At 37.1% G+C, this 22469-nt stretch overlaps 1 protein-coding gene across 4 annotated transcripts; it reads left to right on the top strand.

Annotated features, from left to right (window-relative positions):
• LOC107605917 (glutamate synthase [NADH], amyloplastic) lies at positions 10514-21851 on the top strand. 4 transcript variants are annotated; one of them, XM_016307865.2, is made up of 22 exons: positions 10514-11309; positions 11408-11527; positions 12095-12199; positions 12398-12550; positions 12831-12931; positions 13033-13129; positions 13628-13737; positions 13882-13985; positions 14064-14243; positions 14344-14687; positions 14770-14840; positions 14927-15396; positions 15489-16202; positions 16302-16456; positions 16621-16782; positions 16885-18486; positions 18972-19190; positions 19284-19552; positions 19699-20004; positions 20158-20425; positions 20566-20823; positions 21191-21851. In XM_016307865.2, the coding sequence occupies exons 1-22, from the start codon at positions 10956-10958 to the stop codon at positions 21473-21475; spliced, it is 6447 nt and encodes a 2148-aa protein (XP_016163351.1). In that variant the 5' UTR covers positions 10514-10955; the 3' UTR covers positions 21476-21851. The 4 variants fall into 4 exon arrangements, with proteins under 4 accessions (XP_016163351.1, XP_020961943.1, XP_020961942.1 ...); XM_021106284.1 differs by lacking the exons at positions 10514-11309; positions 11408-11527; positions 12095-12199 and adding an exon at positions 13193-13254 and having other exon boundaries at positions 12437-12550; positions 13033-13107; XM_021106283.1 differs by lacking the exons at positions 10514-11309; positions 11408-11527; positions 12095-12199; ... (1 more) ...; positions 12831-12931; positions 13033-13129 and adding an exon at positions 13193-13336.

The following is a 22469-nucleotide window of genomic DNA, read 5'->3' on the forward strand; positions in this document are numbered from 1 at the left end:
CTCACCTCGTCACTCTCTCGAGCTTGGCACCGGCAGCCCCTCGCCCTCACCTCGTCTCTCCCCTCGTCGTCAGTTCGTCACTTGCAATCTCTGGGTCTCTCACCTCGTTGCTACCTCGGTCTCTCACTGTGAGTCCATGACCCTGCGTTCGCTTTGTCAAAACCAGTGAAGCAGCATCTGCTCTCTCGGGGGGTGGTGGTGGTGGTCGTTTTCTCAACCAGGTGAGCTCCAGTTTTCGACCCTGTTCTTTCTCTAGTTCAATGTTGATTTCAGTGAATCTGGTGGTTGTTGAATGTGGTTGTTGCTATTTTATTAGTTTCTAGAGTTGTTGTTGTTGTTATTTTTCTGATTCGATGCTAATTTTGGTGAACCTGAGCAAATTTTAGAGTTGTTGATGCTCTTTCTGTTTGTTGAATGTTGGTTTTTTAGTTGTTGCTGCTCTTTCTCTAATTCGTTGCTAATTTTGGTGAACCTGAGCAAATTTTAGAGTTGTTGATGTTCTTTCTATTTGTTGAATGTTGGTTTTTAGAGTTGTTGTTATTTGTTGTTGCTGTTCTTTCTGTTTGTTGAATGTTGGTTTTTTAGAGTTGTTGCTATTTGTTGTTGCTGTTCTTTCTGTTCTTTCTTTAGTTTGATGTAAATTTTAGTTATAATTACTGTTGAATATGGCAGTTGCTGCTATTGTATGGTTTTTTAGAATTTTTGTTGAACCTGAGAAAATTTTAGTAAACTTCGGTTGAATAGTTAAATTTGTTGTTGATTATCATTAGTGAACTTTGGTGGTTGTTGATTATCATTAGTTGTTGCTGTGTTTTCTTTTTGCTTGAATGAAAAGGCTTTTCAACTAGCCATTGTACTTGAAATTGCGAGAAGTCCTTCCTTTTCTTTGGAGCTCGTTCTTGGTCCCCAGGGAAATGGGGGTGACAAAGAGCAGCTTGCTTCTCCAATGGATCATTGCTCGACTCGATGGGGAAATTCTACTGGTTTGCTGGGAAGCTCTTGTTTTTCTTTCAGGAGTTGGTTGGTGGCATGGACACCTAGTCCTTTCTTATTTTTAATATTTGTGACAATCATAGAGTTTATAATAATAGAGGGAAGACTGATCCTGCTTGGAGTCATTGTAAACAAATTGTGGATTTACCAATTGTATTATCTTTCACTTCTTTGTTGATTTAAATTAAAAAAGTATTTTGTACTAGAGACTAATATATTGTCTTTTTTTAGATCATTAATTATGTTTAAAAAATAATATTGATTTATTAATTTTTGTAAAGATTTATATTTTAATGTTAAGATTTTATTTTTATTTTATTCATATAATTTTATTTTTTTTAGTTATGACCAGGTTAACCGGGTGAATCAATGACCCACCGGTTGAACCAATGACCCAGTCATATGATCAAATTGATTACCGGTTCGATTTTGATAACTATGGCTGAAATACTTCCCTCACCAGTGCCTACTGCTGCTGCCTCAGCATCTGCAGCTTCCAAGGTTTTCCCCCAATACATTTCGGCCAAAATATTAGGATCTTCGTCCCCCGCATTTACATGCTCCTGAGGTGCACCACTTCCACTAGCCATTACTTCTTTCCTCTTCTTGCAACTTTTCTTGTTGTGACCCGGCTGCAATCAAAATAGGAAACTGTAATAACATAATTTTAATTGCAAACAATATAGTTACATGCAAATAAAATAGGGAATTATAATAATGTAAATTGTACAATGATTTAAGATACCTGTAGACAATATTGCTTTGAAGAAAAATTGGAAGCTGATCAGCATCTTCATCACTTGTTATGCTTTTCAATTCTTCGGATTCATAACAATGATATCCAGAATTTTTATCCGAAAATTCTTTCGGCTTAACAGACACATAGAGGGATGGAGGCTTGTCAGGATCAGAATTGGGTATGAAAGATTGTCCAGTTGGGAGAGATCTCTTTGCTAATCTTCTCTTGCTCACCTCAGGCCTTCCCTTAGCCTACTCATCTGGGTTGGCCTGGTTGTTCTGAGGAGTACTGTTAGTATTTCAGAGGGTAAGATTGGGTCTGATTCAGGGCTTAATTGTGAAAGTGAATTTCTATATGGCTGTAGAATGTATTGGATTACTTGTTCAGTTGCTTGGGCTTCATTCTCACTAGATACTGAGACAAAAACTGCACTTGGAGATGTTGAACCAGCAGTATGTATTGGCTGTTGCTCTTGCTCAATGGAAAGTTATGAAGGCTGTTATTGATTGGAAGGTGGCTCATCTGGTTGCACAGGTGTTGTGGGAGGCTGAGACATCTGTTTTGCTGGAGATCTTTGTTAGGCCATATTAACACCATCCTCCTTTTAGGCCTCAACCTCAATCTGGCTGCTTGCTTCATGGGCCTCTTCCCTATTCTGGGCCTCACCATTCATAAGTCTTCTTCTTGGAGTCTTCTTTAGAGTTAGATTCCTCTTAGCACAAGTCTTCAATCTCATCTTTGTTGGAGAAATATTCTCTTCAACAATAACAGGATCATTTATAAGGTGCTCTGTGTATAAGTGAATTCTATTACCATTATTCACAGCAACCTTATACAGCTTAACTATGTCCATATCAACCCTTGACAATTTCAGCATATTATCAAGTTTCTTACCAGGTTCTAGCCAATACAAATTAGTAATGGATGTATACCCAATGTCCTTTAGCAAATCATTTATGAAAAATCCATTGAGAGTATCCACATTAACCCTATCAATCTCTATTACTTCCCCATCAACATACACAAATTTTGTAAAATCCGCGAAATTAATAAATAATTAACTAATAAATTAATTATTATTTAAAAATTAGAAAATTAAATTTTATAGTTTAATGAAGTAAAAATAATTAAAACATAAGTTTTGACACTAGTTTTACAGATTTTGACCCAAAAATGGACTAACGGGCCGGACCAATTGAACCGAATCCAAACCGAGCCCAAGTCCAACCTATAAAATACTAAACGAAGCCTTTTCTCACTTCACTTTTGGAGAATACGCTGAAGAAGAGAAAAAATCATGTTAAAACCCGTACCTCTTACCTCCGAAATTTAATCGTCCATAACTTTCAATCCGAAGCTCCGATTGACAAGCCGTCAGCGGTAACATGTTTGTCTCAAAATTCTCATCAATTCCATCTGAACAAAATGGTAAGAAATTTTAATTTATTGCTCAGTTATTCCTCTCCTAAATTTCGTGGGTTTTGAGTTTAGGTATTGAGGAATTGAATCATTTTGATGGTTTAGGTGAACTCTAGTAGCGGATAATCATTGAGATTTTTCAATTAATCTATGGGTAAGATAAGAAACTGTTGAACCCTTGTGAATTATTGAATTAGTGAATCCTATGATGATTATAGTAATATTGTGTGAATTAGATTGTGTTCTTGTTGGTTTGGAGTTCAATTGGGCTGTTTGGAACGAAATCCGGGTGATTACACTTGAGAAATTGACATTTGGAAGCTTGGAGCTTGTGAAAGGAGAGGTTTTTGAGGTGTTCCCAGTTTAGGGGAGAATCGGCCAATGTATGGTTCTAGTTTCTCGTAGTTAATGTTTAATGTCACGTGAAAATTTATGCTAGAAGGCCTTAAGATAGAAATGAATTGAATGAATTATTGATGGATTGTATATATGGTATGTGATATGTGATTCAATTTCGTAAATGGTTTGCTATTGGAGTTGGTTGGATTTTGAAAAATATTTAATATTGGAATTGGTTTGATTTTGAAATAATTTGATATTAGAAATGATTTGAATGATCGAGAGGTGTTTAGTTTGGTGGTTGGGACCTTTGAGGAGTGGCAAAAGTCCAAGTTTTAGAGGAGATGATGGCAAAATTTTTATGAAAATAGGAGGCTTCGTTTGAAGTGGTTATTTAGAAAGAGTTGGATTTTTAAGGATTTTTATAATTTGATTTTGAGTTATTAAGAAAATGATTATGTTTTGAGTTTGCTTTATATAGAAAGGAATGAATTGTGTTTTGAGTATAAATTTTTATTGAACGAAATGGAAGGTGTGATAATAAGGAATGAAGGATGATGGGCATTGATTTTTAAGTCTAATTGTTGAATGAATATGAATGAATTATAATGATGATGAGATATGTGTGACCGGGTAAGAGGCGGTGGTGTTGTCCACTCGCTTCGAGTATAAGTTGAGACTCTAAGATGCAGTGGTATTATCCATTTGCTCCGGGTAAGAGTCAGTAAAGCCGGATAAGATGCAGTGGTGTTATCCACTTGCTCCAGATAAGAGTTCGAGACTTCGGTTAAGATGCAAGGGTTGAGTTCTATCGCCGCTTGCTCCGGATCGAGAACTGTAACACTGCATGGGTAAAAGACAGTGGTGAGGTTGTCCCCTGCTCTGAGCACGCGGGTAAGATGCAAGGGTTGTGGCGTTGTCCCACTTGCTTTGTGTTTGGTGTTCTGTCTAGGGTTAGCTACCAGATATGTCGGGTTTGCCTTGATAACCGACAGATGAGAATCATCAGCCATATGACATGCATACATCATATGCATGTTTATTTTGCTTGAGTGTGCATTATTTTGGTTTGCTTAACTGCTTAACTCTGCTTATCTGCTACTTGTTCTAATTGTTGTAATTACACCTTTATATGTGTTTTCCTTACTTGAATTGTAAGTGTATGTTTTCTGAGAGATCTCTCTTGACAGAGGTGTGAGAGAGGTTGTTCCACCGGTGATTCGGAGGATTGGAAGAGACAGAAAGGGAAGTATTCGGTTAAAATTAGATTTAGAACTTGAAATACCTTAGATAACCTACTTAATTTATGAGTATCGGAGTTTTAGGAATACCTCTGACTTTCTCGAGACCTTTTATATTAACTATGCGGGCACCTTTACCATGCTGAGAACCACCGGTTCTCATTTCATACATAATTCTGTTGTTTTTCTTATGCAGGTCGAGATGCACCTCGTTGAGCGTCTAGAGACCCTCTTTACAAGCGAAGAACTATGTTTTGGGCTGTTATATTTTGTTTTAAGTTATGTATATATGTATATAGAATCTCTGCATGTATATTTTGTATTTTGTCCCTCCTAGAAGTTGATTTGGAGAAACAGGTGTTTATTCTGTAGTTTGATATATATATATATATATATATATATATATATTATATACTCTGGTTGGCCTTAGCTTTGCAGGTCGAGTTTGGAGTTTGATATCTGTATTTTGGAACTCTGATTTGTATATTATATTTTTAGCCTTCTTTTGATCTTACCTATCCGTTTTACGATTATCCATGCGAGTGTGACACGATTTTCTGTTTTCATTTTTGCTTCACTTCTTCTTCAAGGTTCCTAGTTACAAAATTCTTTCAACTATATTTATATATGTCTTTTTTTAGAGGTCGTAATACCTCGCCATCTCTACTTTACGACTTAAGAATAATGTTCTGTGTAGTAGGGTGTTACAAGCTTCCCACATGAACCTCGCTCAAATCTCTCCCTATGATTAATACACAGAATAATATGGACAGTGACTATCCCTGCAAGCAATATAGTATAATCTAAGGTATCATCTTATGTAATTACAGACAATAACATAACAATTGAGAATCTAACTCTAACCCAAAAATTATGAAAATATTTCTCAAGCTCATAGAAGATAATCAGAATGTTCAACAAATTCTCAGAAATATTCTAAGACGGAAAAACTAGGAATGACATACCTCTGTTCTCTGTGGAGCAGTGAGCTATGGACAGCGGACGACGAGATGCTTACAAATGGTGGACTATAGGTAGTGTGGACGGCGAGATGATTTCAACAATGGCAGGTAGTGGACGGCGAGATGCAGACGATGGTGGCCTACGGTTAGTGAAGCAACGACTTGATTAAACTGGGAAGTGTCTCTGTTGCGGAGTGGAGGTGCTTTGGTTTTCTTCTCCGATTTGGAATGACAATGGCGACAACAACGGAGCTCTGCTAGGGCACATAGGGAGGCGGTAAGGGTTTTTTATTTGCCATTTTTTAACAAAAAAATTTGGTTATACGTAAATAGGTTTGAAGTGGTTTTGTTGCCACGTAGGTTTGGATATTAACGGACCAAGTGCATAACCAACGTCAGGTACTTCTGGCACACGGAGGTCATCTTCCGTAGTTACAAGGTGATTTTTCCTTCTTCCATGAGTACATTTGTCAGCGTTTGTATCTTTCATGGATACAAATGGTCATTTACTCTTATAAATATATCTAACTTTTTGACATACATAATTAATAACTTTATGTATTAACTTTTAGTAATGCAAATTTAAGATATTTTTTATCTTTTTATTTGAATGAATAGTATTCATATTAATTTAATTTATTTTTTATTTTATATTACTCTTTCTTAAATTATTTATTTTTTAATTATATATGATAAACAAAAATTTTTTATTAATCATAACATATTTTTGTTATTGATAATTATATGACATCTATTAATATTAATATTTTTTAACATATATTTGAATAATGTAATAGATACTAATTAATAAATTAGAAAATAAGTTAATTTAATATAAAAAATTAAATTTTATATAATTATTTAATTATGACCGAATCAACTGATTTAATTTGTAATCCATCGATTAAACTAATAATTTAGTGACTCAGTAATCTAGTTGGATTGATTCTCGGTTTAGTTCTGATAACTATACATTAATGACTCATTGTTATTCACAAAATGACCAGGCATACATGCTGTTTTTGGTTTTTCCTTTATTTATTTGGTTCTTAAAGTTTTGCTAATTATATTTTTTAATTGCTACAACTTACATGCTTACATAGTTAATTATATATTTGAGATTTAAATTGATGATGCTTTTAGTAGCGAGCTTCTCAACTTTTCTCTAAATGAAAACCAAAATGTTAAAAATATGATCATGATATTAATGAGTTACTCTAGTTTTTATTTTAGTATTATTATATGATATTTATTTTATAATTTTTATGTTACATATTGTTATCTTTAATTTGAGACTTGTGGTTGGTTAATATTTTTTATTTTTGAACTTTAAAAAGTTACTTTATGTTATATATTTATGTTACTTTGGCTTTATTTTACCATTATGTCATTATTTATGATATTTTTGTTAATTTTAAATTGTTTAATTTTAACATATTATATCGCTCTTATAATTAATATTGATATATTTATATATTTTAGTAGAATTTTACGTTTTGTTTTGAGTAAACTACCATTTGTACCCACGAAAGTTGAAAATGTTGACATATCTACCCATAAAAGAAGGAAATTACCATTTGTACCCATGAAATATGGATTCCGCACAACAAAATTATCCAAACACTAACAAACCACCTAAAATTCCTAAATTACCCTTATCTTCACCACCACTTTTCTAATCTCAAATCCCACCACTACTCAAACTCTTCTTCACCACCATTACCACCGTCACCACCACCGCCATCACCACCTCTATTACTCTCAGACCGGTTCCCAACTTTTACCTATAAGCTCAAAACTTCACCCCATCATGAAATACCCAGTTCAGCCAACTTAAACACATGTCAGAGTTTGAATACACAAAATCCAGAGACCAGGGATAGAATTCACAGCCTCAATTGGTGTAACAATGGTGGAGATATCCAATTTTCCATTAAACCCACAGCCCGCATAAGAAGAAACTCTGCAATCTCATATGCAGAAATATATTTCCAACCCTAAAACCGTACGAACAATCAAACCCGACTTCAAGTGCCTCATCCTCAACCTCACAGTTCTCTTTTCATTCATTCTAGGTTTTTCCGTTCCTATTAAAATCTATCGAAATCTATCGCGCTTCACTCCCCTTTGACCGAATCAAATTCTTCTCCTTGCAACTGGGGTCCAATCCCTTACTTCCCCTGCTGATTTCGAGCCATATTCGTCGGCGTCAAGACTTGGTCGGATCCTGGCGGCGAACATGGGAGCAAACAGCAAAGCGGCAGAGAGAACCCCAGCGCGGTAGAGAGGGCAGCTTGTGTGGGAGCGAAGCCAAGCATCGATACAATCAACATGGAAGGTTTGTGAGCAAAGAGGCAAGGTTCGAACATAATCATCTTCTTCGAATTCGAAGCAGCAAATGGCACCGACGCGGCATGAAGATGAACGGCGAAAAATATCGTTGAGTTCGCTGGTGTATAGGACAGCATAAAAGGAGAAAGGGATGGTTTTGATGGTGATAACGTTAGTGGTGGTGGTGGTTGGGGATAAGAGTGGCGGTGAGGGAGGATTTGGGTGAGAATGGTACTGTGGAGTAAAAAGAGAAGTTAGAGTTAGGTTATATTAGAGGGTATTTTGGAAATTTCAAATAATTTTTTAGGATTCGGGTAGTTTTGTTAGCAAAAGTCCATCTTTCATGGGTAGAAATGATAGTTTTGCTTATTCGTGGGTAGATTTATTAGCGTTCTAAACTTTCATGGGTAGAAATGGTAGTTTATTCTTTTGTTTTACTATCTTTCATTTTGTGAGTTTTAATTATCTTTTTAGTTTGACGTAAAATCTCAAATTTCACTACATGTATTATGTAAGTAATTATATACAAATTAATATTTAATAATTAATTATGTAAAATTTATTGAAGCACACTTTTTAATGCACACGAATAGACAAAAGATGGAAATTGAACAAATACCTTTAAACATCAAGTTCTTAACGTCTTCCTAATTGGATGATTTAATACATATAGCCGAATTATAGGTATCTGACAAAATAGTTCGTTGGGTTATACCAAAAATTGATCAGGACTTTTAGTTTGTTTGGATTTTCTTATAATTATCGTAAAACTTTAGTTATGTTCCCATAAATAAAACATAATGATACGTATAAAATTAAACTTTAAAAATATGTATTGTCATTTATACTCTCTTAACTTTTAAGAAAATTTGTAAATATATAGTAAAGTAGCTAGGACAAAAAAATGAAAACAAATTATCAATTACCTATTATAAAGGATGTGCATATACCACTATCCAATATATTAGGTACATATTAAATAGGTGCAATAACGAATATTAACAATTTGGTAATGCTAGAGAAATAAAAAAAAAACAGCTAAAATTTATCTTATTTAGCATTTATTAATTATCGTAACAATTAATGAATGTTAAATAAGACAAGTTATAGCTATTTTTGGTTAATTTTCTTTAATTACCAAATATTTCCATAATAATTTATTGTGACATTTTTGCAATGGACAATGAAATTAGAAAATTAATTTTAAAGCTATGATGTAGAGATTCAATTGTAGATTTTTTACTATACTTAATTAAAAATTGAATAAAACTATAAGTATCTATAAAGTAATTATTTCTATAATAATAATAATAATCAAAATTAAACTTTTTAGATGTTAAAAAATTAAGTTTTTAGATTTTAAAAAGTAAAAAATTTCAGAAACTCAAAACTAAATTTTCGATAAGAGTAGTTAAATTTTTAGATATTAAAAGTAAAACATTTAACTACATATTGTCAATGACCTGCAAATCAAGTAGCACCTAGATTCCTCCCTCGCTCTCCTAACTCCTAAATGGTTCTTAGAACCTCTTCTACGTAAAAAAAAAAAAGGAGAAAAAAAATCATATTAAAAATAAAAATCCGATGTGCATAGATAAAAATAACATTCTCTCAAATTTTTTATTGACATTGATAATGATGACGTTTAAATTTAATATTATTATTATATTATTATTATTTATATCTCACCGATAGATTTTGATAATGATGACATTTAAATTTAATATTTTATTATTATATCTCCCCGATAGATTTGTTCATAAATTATCAAATAAAGTATTATCAAAGTTAATAAGAGTCATTTTGACCTTGGTAAACCTTTTGGTAATTTACCTGAGCAAATATAAAATGACAAAGGTTTTAATTGTTTTAGTCACCTTTTACTTTTTTTAACATTCAAATTTAAAATTTTGTAACTATGGTGTAAATTATTTATCTCTTTGATTAGTTTTATATTTAGTAATATTATATATATACATAATGTAAAAAATAGTGAATTAATCACATTTGTTAGAGTTTATTAATAAATGTTACGGTATTTTGTAAAAGTGAGGGCATAGGTTCGGTGTGAACGGAGGTTGGTACGTTTCCGAGCCTAGGTTGGGAAAAGTGGTGAGGGCCGAGGCGGCTTGAGAAGAAAGAAGGGATAGTAACATGTTTTAGTGGGACCCATAAATGGCGGTTGTCGCGTGCCGCATAGAGCACCTCACACGTGGCCCACCCCCTGAGCTGTCTCTCAACCAAGTCATAGTAATTAACTCTTCTTAATCACCTTCATCTACCCCACCACTACCACTACCACCTTACCCCTTTCATCTAAATAATACATAATATACTTACTTAATTAACAATTTAGCTAATTAGTTTAATTGAATTGGTGGTGGTCCCCAATCTCTTCTCTCCTACTCCCTAGTCCCTCCTCTCTTTCTTTTTCCCATTTTATCAATTTACCAAATCTAAATTCTAATTCTATTCTAATAAGATAAAAAAGAAAGAAAGATAAAAGCACTGCAAAACACAAACACACGTCCTTACTCTATAAATAAATTCATCATTTCCATCTCTTCAACAAGGAATCTCAACCAAACAGAACCTAGCTGCAGGTTCTTACGGGCGGCGCTCTTTCTCTCTGAAAAGTGAAAACCGTTTTCTCTGCTTTTTTCGCCAAACAGATCTTCGCGCCAACGACACAGAACAACACAAACACGTCGATTCTTCCCTTTTTCTTCTTCTCTAATTTCTGTTTCTATTCCGGCGTCGTTCTGTCTCAGAAGCAAAGCACACACGGCCTGGATTTGATTGATTTGCGGTTGAAAAACCTAGATCTAACGTGAAACAAAATTTGAAAAAAAAAATTAAAATCTATAACAGAAAACACATCGTTTTTTCTCTCGGAAAATTTTTCCGTGTACGAAAAATCTGAACGAAACGATGTCGTCTTCTTCACTTTCGTTCGCAGCGGCTCCGGCTTGGTCTGCGTGCACTCTACCGTCGAATATCGCAAGCAGCAGGACGCAGCTCAATGTGCGAACTGTGGCGAAGGCGAAACCGATGAGCTTCTTCGGTACTCGTTTGCGTTCGAGCTGCAGGTCACTCGGTTCGGAGCGGCTGCACGTGTGGCGGTCGCAGGGGCCAGGGAGGTCGCCGGAGCTGAGGGTGGTGGTCCGGTCGGCATTGTCGGCTGTACCAGAGAAGCCGATGGGGCTTTACGATCCAGCTATGGATAAGGACTCATGCGGAGTGGGGTTCGTAGCGGAGCTGTCCGGCGAGGGCAACCGTAAAACGGTGAGTTAGCAGTTAGGTGTCGTTTATGGTTTTGTGGGGCAGGGAATGTTGACGTGGCTGTGCGTTTTGATAGGTGGATTTTGTCGTTTTGTGTGTAGGTGACAGATGCTTTGGAGATGTTGGTGCGCATGACGCACAGGGGAGCTTGCGGGTGCGAAGCAAACACTGGAGACGGAGCCGGGATTCTTGTGGCTCTACCTCACCAGTTTTACACGGAGGTATTATTAAATTAAATTAAATGAAATAAATTTTTTATTATTGCAAATTTGTGTCTCTTTTTTGGTTACATTAAATTCGCGTTTCTCTGTGTATTAAGCTCATCTGATATATGTCTTTCTTCTTTATTTATTTATTTTAAAAACATTTTTATAAAAAGGAAATCTGAAAAAAAACGTTTTTTTTTCCTCTAAGAATTTAGTATTATCTATTTAGATTTTTAAGCAAGTTGTAATATAATTAATAATCTTATAACTGTCGCTTGGTTGAATGTTGATGTTAATTGGATTCGCCCACAGAATTTCATGAACTTAGAAACAAGTAAATATTTTATCGTAATTTCATTGGCTCTTTGCTTGGAAGTTTACGTTTGAAAACCAAACTTGTCACCGCATAAAATTCACGGAAACAAACAAGAATTAGACTTATCCATTAATGAACGGCTTTGGTGGTTACTTTATAAAACTTGAAAAAAACTAGAAGAGCACGAGGGTTGACTATATGGCTTTTTCATTTATTGAGGTTTGACTCAGTATGCTGGTGATCGTAACGGGCTTGATTTATTGCAGGTCGTGGATTTTGAGCTTCCACCTCCTGGAAAATATGCAGTTGGCATGTTTTTCTTGCCCACCTCCGACAGTCGTAGGGAAGAGAGCAAAAATGTATTTAGAAAGGTATTTAATTCCTAATTTTTGCTTTATTATTTTGAAGTTGATTTCATGCATGCAGGCTTCATGGAATAATTATTTTCATGAAAACAATGACAAACTATTCTACTGTATTTTGCTATATTTCATATTGCATTGTTTGTGTTAGCTGTGATTTATAGTAGTTCTAATGACATTTCTTTTTAAATGTGTGTGTATTTTAAGGTTGCCGAATCACTGGGCCACTCTGTTCTTGGCTGGCGTTCTGTGCCCACTGATAATACAGGATTGGGCAAATCGGCCCTGCAGACCGAACCAGTGATTGAACAAGTGTTTCTTACGCCAAGCACCAAATCAAAACTTGATTTGGAAAGACAGGTACCTATCTTCTGCATAATATGGATGGGGTGCATACGTTAAAATTAATGAGCATACTATTCTTTTTGATGGAATACTGAACATATAGGTGAACTGTGTTCTTGAAGAAGTAATTTTCAAATAAACCCTTTGCTAATCAAGATTTACACAAATTTCATCGGTTGAGGGGAAAAGGCTATTGAAAAGTTTTGGTTCAGCTGACTTCAAATGATGCATTTTAAGTGAGATTTGAGATGCCATTTGGTCTTTGCGTAATAGATATCTGGTTCCTTTCTTGTAGATGTACATATTAAGGAAGCTTTCAGATGCTGCTATAACATCAGCTTTAGACCTCCATAGTGATGGCATTGCTGATTTTTATACATGTTCACTTTCATCAAGGTGTGTTATCAGTAAGGAAATTATCTTTATGAGAAGTAAATTATTATGCTTTCCGCCTCTAATCATCTTCCTACCTGACGTGGTTATACCCTTTTTTTCAGGACTGTTGTTTATAAAGGTCAGTTAACACCAGCTCAGTTGAAGGGTTACTACTTTGCAGACCTTGGCAATGAAAGGTTTACGAGCTACATGGCCCTGGTAAATATATTACCCATTAACTTGTCTTCTTTCTCCACTAACTCTATATACTCCAACAAACAGCATGGGGAACAACCAGTAACTGAAGAGATGCAAGGTTGGGGAATGACTTCTGAGGCATTGAGGTTTGAATGATCTCTTAAGTTCTTCCGCTTCCTTGATTAATATTTGAATTTGGATGCTAGCTTGGATGCAATGGGTGAGTTGGTAAGAACGTTCATTATCAGGATAATCATGTTTGCAGAAATTTCTGCTGATGCTTTCTGTGGATTAGTTGGTCCGGAGAACAATTTCATCTTTAGTGGTGGTGGGGGAAAAAAATCTTTTGGGTGAAAATTAAATAGGATTCCCAGAACTTCTACCAATTACTTCAGTATTAGCTCCACACTGAAGTGCTTGGAAGAAAATTTCATTTATACACGTGATCTTCTGCAATGGTTATATTCTTTTACGATAAGTAACCACAAAGTATTAACAACATTGGAAAATGATGTGCAGATACATTCACGATTCTCAACTAATACTTTTCCTAGTTGGGATCGTGCTCAACCAATGCGAGTTTTGGGCCACAATGGAGAAATCAACACACTTAGAGGCAATGTTAACTGGTATGTCTTGCATAACCATATTGCTCCACAATATTAAAGAATTGGATAAGTAATATCCCAAAGTACGTGAAATGGATGAATAAGAAAGACAATGTTGTTCCATAGGGTTCATGCATGATTGCTTTGTGGGGTTTCTTCTTGTAGGATGAAGGCACGTGAGGGCCTACTAAAGTGCAAGGAGCTTGGTCTATCCGAGAACGAGTTAAAGAAGCTTTTGCCCATTGTGAATACAACTTCATCTGATTCAGGTGGAAATTTTGCCAGAATTTACTTTAATTTTGTGGAATCATTTCATATGCTGACATGCTATCCCTCCTCTTCATCAGGTGCTTTTGATGGCGTGCTTGAGTTTTTGGTTCAGTCTGGAAAAAGTCTTCCTGAAGCTGTCATGATGATGATCCCTGAAGCATGGCAAAATGACAAGAACATGGATCCCCAGCGTAAAGCATTTTACGAGTATTTCTCGGCTCTCATGGAGCCATGGGATGGGCCTGCTCTTATATCATGTGAATTTCCTGGACTTCATTCAAAATATACCTTCTTCCTCCATTGCATGTTCTTTTGGTTAAGGCTTCATGATTTGGTTCTGATATAATGTTGTTGCAGTTACTGATGGTCACTATCTTGGAGCAACATTGGATAGGAATGGTCTGCGGCCAGGCCGCTTTTATGTCACTCACAGTGGACGAGTTATAATGGCAAGTGAAGTTGGGGTTGTAGACATTCCTCCTGAAGACGTTTGTAGGAAAGGAAGACTAAATCCTGGCATGATGCTTCTAGTAGATTTTGAGAAGCATGCTGTTGTGAATGATGATGCCTTGAAGGAACAGTACTCTTTGTCACGGCCTTATGGGGAGTGGCTAAAAAATCAGAAGATTCAGCTCCAAGACATAGTTGACTCTGTTCATGAATCTGAAAGAGTGCCTCCAAGCATAGCCGGGGTGATTCCAGTAAGTATTAATATGTTCCATGCGAACTTCTTGCGAGTTTCTTGTAGGCAATTCTCACCTTTGCATTTTATCCGAGTTACAGGCATCTGGTGATGATGCAGATATGGAAAATATGGGAATTCATGGTTTACTGACTCCATTGAAAGCTTTTGGGTATGTGAACTCCTGATGAGAGAGATATTTTTTGAGTTCTACTTATTTACAAAGGAAGTTTTTTATGTTGTTCTCTGCTCATGCAGCTATACAGTTGAATCCTTGGAGATGTTATTACTTCCCATGGCAAAGGATGGTACAGAAGCCCTTGGTTCAATGGGAAATGATACTCCACTAGCTGTCATGTCTAACCGGGAGAAGCTTACTTTTGAGTACTTCAAGCAAATGTTTGCCCAAGTGACAAACCCACCTATTGATCCTATTCGTGAGAAAATAGTCACTTCCATGGAATGTATGGTTGGTCCAGAAGGTGACCTAACAGAAATTACTGAGGAACAATGCCACCGTCTTTCACTAAAAGGCCCTCTTTTATCCATTGAACAAATGGAAGCCATTAAAAAGATGAATTATAGGGGATGGCGGAGCAAAGTGATAGACATCACATACTCAAAGGATCGTGGTAAGAAAGGGTTGGACGAAGCTTTGGACAGGATATGTGCAGAAGCACATGATGCAATTAATGCTGGCTACACCACCCTTGTGCTGTCTGATAGAGGTATATATTATACATGTATTGCACAACTATATGATATACATTATACAGTGCACTTTCTCTAATTAATTTTATCTGGCACTGAATGTTTGTAGCCTTCTCAAGGAAACGGGTTTCTGTTAGCTCCCTCTTGGCCGTTGGTGCTGTCCATCAACATCTAGTTCCACCAAAAGCTGGTGGGGAATTCTACTCAAAAGGTGAATTGGTCAAGAAGTACTTCAAAGCAAGCAACTATGGAATGATGAAGGTCCTTGCGAAGATGGGAATATCTACTTTGGCCTCTTACAAAGGTGCTCAGATTTTTGAAGCTCTGGGTCTTTCCTCAGAAGTAATTGAAAGGTGCTTTGCCGGAACCCCAAGCCGAGTTGAGGGGGCAACATTTGAGATGCTTGCTCGCGATGCTCTTAAATTGCATGAATTGGCATTTCCTCCTCGTGTTTTCTCTCCTGGGAGTGCTGAAGCTGTTGCTTTGCCAAATCCTGGCGATTACCACTGGAGAAAAGGTGGTGAAATTCACTTGAATGATCCACTTGCTATAGCAAAGCTTCAAGAGGCTGCCAGAACTAACAGTGTAGATGCATATAAACAGTACTCCAAGATCATTCATGAGTTAAATAAGGCTTGCAACTTGCGAGGAATACTGAAATTTAAAGAGGCAGCAGTGAAGATTTCACTTGATGAAGTTGAACCTGCTAGTGAGATAGTTAAACGATTTTGCACTGGGGCCATGAGTTATGGGTCAATCTCATTGGAGGCGCACACAACATTGGCAACTGCTATGAATAAGATTGGAGGGAAATCCAACACAGGTTTGTAAACTTTTAACAATAAGTGGCGACTGTGTGTGTGTGTGTTATTTAATAGTATACTAAATTTCTGTAATTCTTAACTATAATATTTTTCCATAGGTGAGGGTGGTGAGCAACCATCACGCATGGAGCCTCTTCCTGATGGCTCAATGAACCCAAAAAGAAGTGCTATCAAGCAGGTTGCTAGTGGGAGATTTGGTGTTTCAAGTTACTATCTTACAAATGCTGATGAATTGCAGATAAAGATGGCCCAGGTAATTGTCAACACATGTTTATGAATATTGAGCTTATTGTTCCTTTTACATGTACTTCTTTTCTTTTATTTCTCTTTTGAGAAAAAAATTAACCAGATGGTTCTAGGTTCTTTCACTGAACGTAGAGTATTAGTATGCGATTAACGTCATAATATTCTCCCCAGGGAGCTAAACCAGGAGAGGGAGGTGAACTTCCTGGCCACAAGGTTGTAGGAGACATTGCTGTCACCAGGAATTCAACTCCTGGGGTAGGACTTATCAGCCCCCCACCTCATCACGATATTTATTCCATTGAAGATCTTGCCCAATTAATTCATGATCTAAAGGTATATTTTGCATATAATATCTGTTATATTGTATCAGCTTTTGATTTATTTTATTCTCTTAGATTTTCTATGTGCTTAGTAACCCTTTTTTTAAATTTGCAGAATGCCAACCCGGCTGCTCGAATTAGTGTCAAGTTGGTATCAGAAGCTGGAGTAGGCATAATTGCTAGTGGAGTTGTTAAAGGGCATGCTGACCATGTCTTGATCTCCGGCCATGATGGAGGGACAGGGGCATCCAGGTGGACTGGAATAAAGAATGCTGGGCTCCCTTGGGAACTTGGCTTGGCCGAGACCCACCAAACTTTGGTAGCTAATGACCTCCGTGGTCGCACAACTCTCCAAACTGATGGGCAACTCAAAACAGGAAGAGATGTGGCCATAGCTGCTCTCCTTGGTGCAGAAGAGTTTGGTTTCAGTACAGCTCCACTCATTACTCTCGGTTGCATTATGATGCGGAAGTGCCACAAGAATACCTGTCCTGTTGGCATTGCTACCCAAGATCCAGTACTCAGAGAAAAGTTTGCTGGAGAACCTGAGCATGTCATCAACTTCTTCTTCATGGTTGCTGAAGAGATGAGAGAAATTATGGCCCAGCTTGGGTTTAGGACTGTCAATGAGATGGTTGGCCGTTCAGACATGCTTGAAGTTGATAAAGAAGTCACTAAGACCAGTGAGAAATTGCAGAACATTGATCTCTCTCTATTGCTTAGACCTGCAGCTGAACTGCGGCCAGAAGCTGCTCAATACTGTGTGCAAAAACAAGATCATGGTTTGGACATGGCTTTGGATAATAAGCTCATTGGTTTGTCCCATGCTGCTTTGGAGAAGGGTCTCCCAGTATACATTGAAAGTCCAATTTATAATGTGAACCGTGCTGTGGGAACTATGCTTAGCCATGAGGTGACCAAAAGGTACCTCTTAGATGGTCTTCCTAATGACACCATTCATATCAGATTTACAGGAAGCGCAGGCCAGAGCTTTGGTGCATTCCTTTGTCCTGGTATCACTCTGGAACTTGAAGGCGATAGCAATGATTATGTTGGTAAAGGGTTGTCTGGCGGCAAGATTGTAGTATATCCTCCAAAGAAGAGTACCTTTGACCCAAAGACTAATATTGTAATTGGTAATGTGGCACTCTATGGAGCTACACGTGGTGAGGCATATTTCAATGGGATGGCCGCAGAAAGATTTTGTGTGCGTAATTCTGGGGCTAAGGCGGTAGTTGAAGGCGTTGGAGATCATGGATGCGAGTATATGACTGGTGGGATAGTAGTTGTCCTTGGAAACACTGGCCGAAATTTTGCGGCAGGAATGAGTGGTGGAATTGCTTACGTTCTTGATATGGATGGAAAATTCCAATCTCGATGCAACCAGGAACTTGTAGATTTGGACAAGGTTGAGGAGGAGGAGGATATTATTACTCTTAGAATGTTGATACAACAACATCAGCGTCACACAGATAGCGTGCTTGCCAAAGAAGTGCTTTCTGACTTTGAAAATCTTCTTCCAAAATTTATCAAGGTGTTCCCCAGGGAGTACAAACGTGTTTTGGCTGGTATGAAGTCAAAGGAAGCCTCCAAAAACGCATCTTCGCCTGCTGCAATTGCAGAAGAGGGGCCAGATGAAGCAGAACTGAATGAGAAAGATGCTTTTGAAGAGCTTAAGAAAATGGCTGCTGCATCTTCAAATGGGAAGCCAAGTCAGGTAGCTATATATATTCCTTTTTTTTATCTGGTTATTGATTGATTCATTGTTACATTTTCATCTCGTGTTATTTTATAGTGCCACTGGTTTCATATAAGGTTATCAGAAGTTTTATTTGTTTGTTTGTTTTAATATTTTTTTCCTTTTATATGGAATAGACAATAATTAAGTTAAAGAGAGGGAAAATACAAAGATATAAAAAGAGCTTCCAAATGTAGTATCACCATTCATCAGTAGTAATTTATATTTTCATCAATATTAGCATACCTACTTAGAAATGTCTCGTGTGTGCTCTTTACTTTACGTCTTGTAAGTGCTAGTTTCTTAAAGCAAACCTTTTGATAACACTGCCAAATGGAGTTGATGATTGATTCCTCTCAATGGGATCTAGTGATATTGTTTACTTTCTTGTTCGTTTTAACCATGAATGAAAAGTGAAATTGTGTGTATAGTTTTAGTCTGCTGATGTCTTTGAATATGTGCAGAAGGTTGAACAGGCTGAATCATCCAAGAGACCCAGTAGAGTCACTGATGCAGTTAAACATAGAGGTTTTGTTGCTTATGAGCGTGAAGGTGTTCAGTATAGGGATCCTAATGTTCGGATGAACGATTGGAAGGAAGTGATGGAGGAGTCGAAGCCTGGCCCACTTCTGAAAACCCAGTCAGCCCGTTGCATGGACTGTGGTACTCCTTTCTGTCATCAGGTGTGCTTGCGGTTTTCTTTCCTCGGTTATGATTTGCTTTTTTCACTCTTCAATACCGATTTTGAAACTAATGATGCTTGCATGAACTTTCAGGAAAATTCTGGATGTCCTCTTGGAAATAAAATACCAGAGTTTAATGAGTTAGTATACCAAAATAGGTGGCGAGAGGCATTGGAAAGGCTTCTCGAGACAAATAACTTCCCCGAGTTCACTGGTCGGGTGTGCCCAGCACCCTGTGAAGGTTCTTGTGTCCTTGGCATTATTGAGAATCCAGTGTCTATTAAAAGCATTGAATGTGCTATCATAGACAAGGGATTTGAGGAGGGTTGGATGGTGCCACGGCCTCCCCCCAAAAGAACTGGGTATGTATTTGCTCCTTGATAACATCTCTTCAGATCCATTTTCATTATGTCTGGTTTTCCTATTGAGTTTTGACCAAATAGTTACAAATGTATAATCCTCATGTTGTATAGTGATTCCTCGTTTGTTTATATTTTTACCAACACAGGAGAAGAGTTGCCATTGTTGGAAGCGGACCAGCTGGGTTGGCAGCTGCTGATCAACTGAATAAAATGGGACACACAGTAACTGTGTATGAGAGAGCTGACAGGATTGGAGGGCTTATGATGTATGGGGTTCCCAACATGAAAACAGACAAAGTGGATATAGTTCAACGACGGGTCAACCTTATGGCAGAGGAGGGAGTCAATTTTATGGTGAATGCTAATGTTGGACATGATCCTATGTACGCTCTTGGTCGGCTTCAAGAAGAAAATGATGCTATTGTGTTAGCTGTCGGAGCTACGAAACCAAGGTGAGGCCTATTGCAGGAGTCCTCATAATTACACGTTATGGTTTATATATTCAGTTTGATTGTCTGGAATTTAAGTATGTTAAAAAAAGGAATTGTCGTTGGAACTTGGAAGAAGCTTCAAAGCAACTAAACAAGTTCAATTTTTTGATGCAGGGATCTTCCTGTTCCTGGGCGGGAGTTGTCAGGAGTTCATTTTGCCATGGAGTTTCTTCATGCAAACACTAAAAGCTTGCTCGATAGCAATCTTCAAGATGGTAACTACATTTCTGCAAAGGGAAAAAAAGTTGTGGTCATTGGTGGGGGTGATACGGGCACAGATTGCATAGGGACATCCATTCGTCATGGGTGTAGTAGCATAGTAAACCTTGAACTTCTCCCACAGCCTCCCGAAACTAGGGCACCAGGCAACCCTTGGCCACAGGTTAGATCTATTGCTTTGTAAATATTTAGTGTTTCTTTGCAGCCTCATTAGCAAACGTTAACTGCTTGAGAAATTGGACATTTTGATTGCCATTGCTTTCTGAAGGTGATGGCTAACCATTGAATGTTTGTTGAATACAGTGGCCTCGCGTATTCCGTATAGATTACGGGCACCAAGAAGCTGCAGCTAAATTTGGCAAAGATCCAAGATCTTATGAGGTATTGACTAAGCGGTTTGTGGGAGATGAGAATGGAGTTTTGAAGGGACTTGAAGTCATACGAGTCCGCTGGGAAAAGGATGAGACAGGGAAGTTTCAGTTTAAGGAAATTGAGGGCAGTGAGGAAATCATCGAGGCTGATCTAGTGTTACTTGCCATGGGATTCCTTGGCCCTGAATCTGTAAGTATTTACATAATGCCTTCTTTTTTCAATGTTTAACAAGTCTCAGCGATACCCTTGTAAGAGAAATTAAGGGCAGCCCAAACTACGATAACGTGTAGGATCCGGGTTACACCTAAAACGTGTAATATAGGCAATCTATTCTGATAATTACATCAGTAATGGTTGTTTCTAAGGCTTGAATCCGTGACTTTGAAGTCACAAAAGAATTACTAAATCATTATTCTAAGGTTCTTCAAATTATAGGAGAAATTATACGAATAAAATGATTGTAATAAGCTCTTGCAAGATATGTACTGATTCTAGATTTCTAGTGTATCTATTAGATGATGTTCATCACTGATCTTATTGCTCTCCTATTTTTCAGACAATTGCAGAGAAATTGGGTATGGAGCGAGACAACAGGTCAAACTTCAAGGCAGATTATGGTCGCTTCTCAACCAGTGTGAAAGGTGTCTTTGCAGCCGGCGATTGTCGCCGTGGCCAGTCCCTCGTGGTATGGGCAATTTCGGAGGGACGCCAAGCTGCTTCACAAGTTGATAGGTACCTCACGAAAGAAGACACAGAGTACAACATTGCTCATACCAAGAGGCAGCAGCAAGACCTCACCAAGAGACAGCAGGGCGGTAGCAAGTACACAGTGATGACTTAAAAGAACTCTCACCTGTGATTTTTTTCCCCTTTCGTTTCATACAGTAGCAGACAGAGAATAAGAATAAGATGGTTCCAAGATTGAGCAGGGTGTTCTTTTTGTTTTACCATAGGCATTATTATTATTGGTTGGTAGTAGTTGACGCACACCAATAAGGAGAAAAATTAGGAAGCTAGGATTGTAGTATAATCAGAGCAAGAGGTTTGTCTTGCTGTTTGGTCGCTCAAGGGTACAAGGTGATTTCATTCAAATCTTGTTCATAGTTTTGATGTGTTTGGAAAGGCAAGCTGTTAGCTAATTATTATTATTGTATTGTGTGAAATGAAATGTACAGTTTGGAAATTTATTATTGATTTCAGATTTGATGTTTCCTTTATATTGAGGGTCTTGAATATATGTGATTTTTTGCTTCCCTTATTTGAAGAAACAAATGATCCGTTCAACTGATTGATGGTGGCCACTTGCTAAATAAGTAACCAAATAGGAGGATAGACCAGGTCCGTAGTCCTTACGCGGAGGAAGTATGAATTCAACAGTAGAGTGAAGAGAAATAGGAGTCCGAAATCAATTTGGATGCACTTAAATTCAAAGCTATCACATTTTCGTTTATGTTGGTTTATAGACGAACCCGAAGCTCTTAAAAGCAAATAGATGGTTTAAAGTACTACGAACTTGGGATATTTCGTATTTTATTCTACTTTCATGTATTATCATTCTAGTAAAGCAAATAGATGGTTTAAAGTACTATGAACTTGGGATATTTCGTATTTTATTCTACTTTCATGTATTATCATTCTAGTATTCGCCTATTTGGTATCAGTTCTATTTTCGTGTAGCTTTCATCACTATTTTATTTAGATAATCGGTATGCTTAGCTTTGGTTTGATAAAAAATTTTATTTTTTGTAAGTAGTTTATTAAAATTGATTTTTTAAAGATAAATTTTTAAAAATCAAAATAAAAATAGTTTTTAATAAACACAAATAACAATTATT

Source organism: Arachis ipaensis, chromosome B07 (assembly GCF_000816755.2).
Source record: "Arachis ipaensis cultivar K30076 chromosome B07, Araip1.1, whole genome shotgun sequence".
Lineage (NCBI taxonomy): Eukaryota > Viridiplantae > Streptophyta > Magnoliopsida > Fabales > Fabaceae > Arachis > Arachis ipaensis.

Coding starts and splice junctions, on each gene's coding strand:
- LOC107605917 (XM_016307865.2), top strand. CDS start 10,956: ATGTCGTCTTCTTCACTTTCGTTCGCAGCGGCTCCGGCTTGGTCTGCG. Junction 14,244..14,343: donor TGGGCCTGCTCTTATATCAT/GTGAATTTCCTG, acceptor ATGTTGTTGCAG/TTACTGATGGTCACTATCTT. Junction 20,824..21,190: donor GATTCCTTGGCCCTGAATCT/GTAAGTATTTAC, acceptor CCTATTTTTCAG/ACAATTGCAGAGAAATTGGG.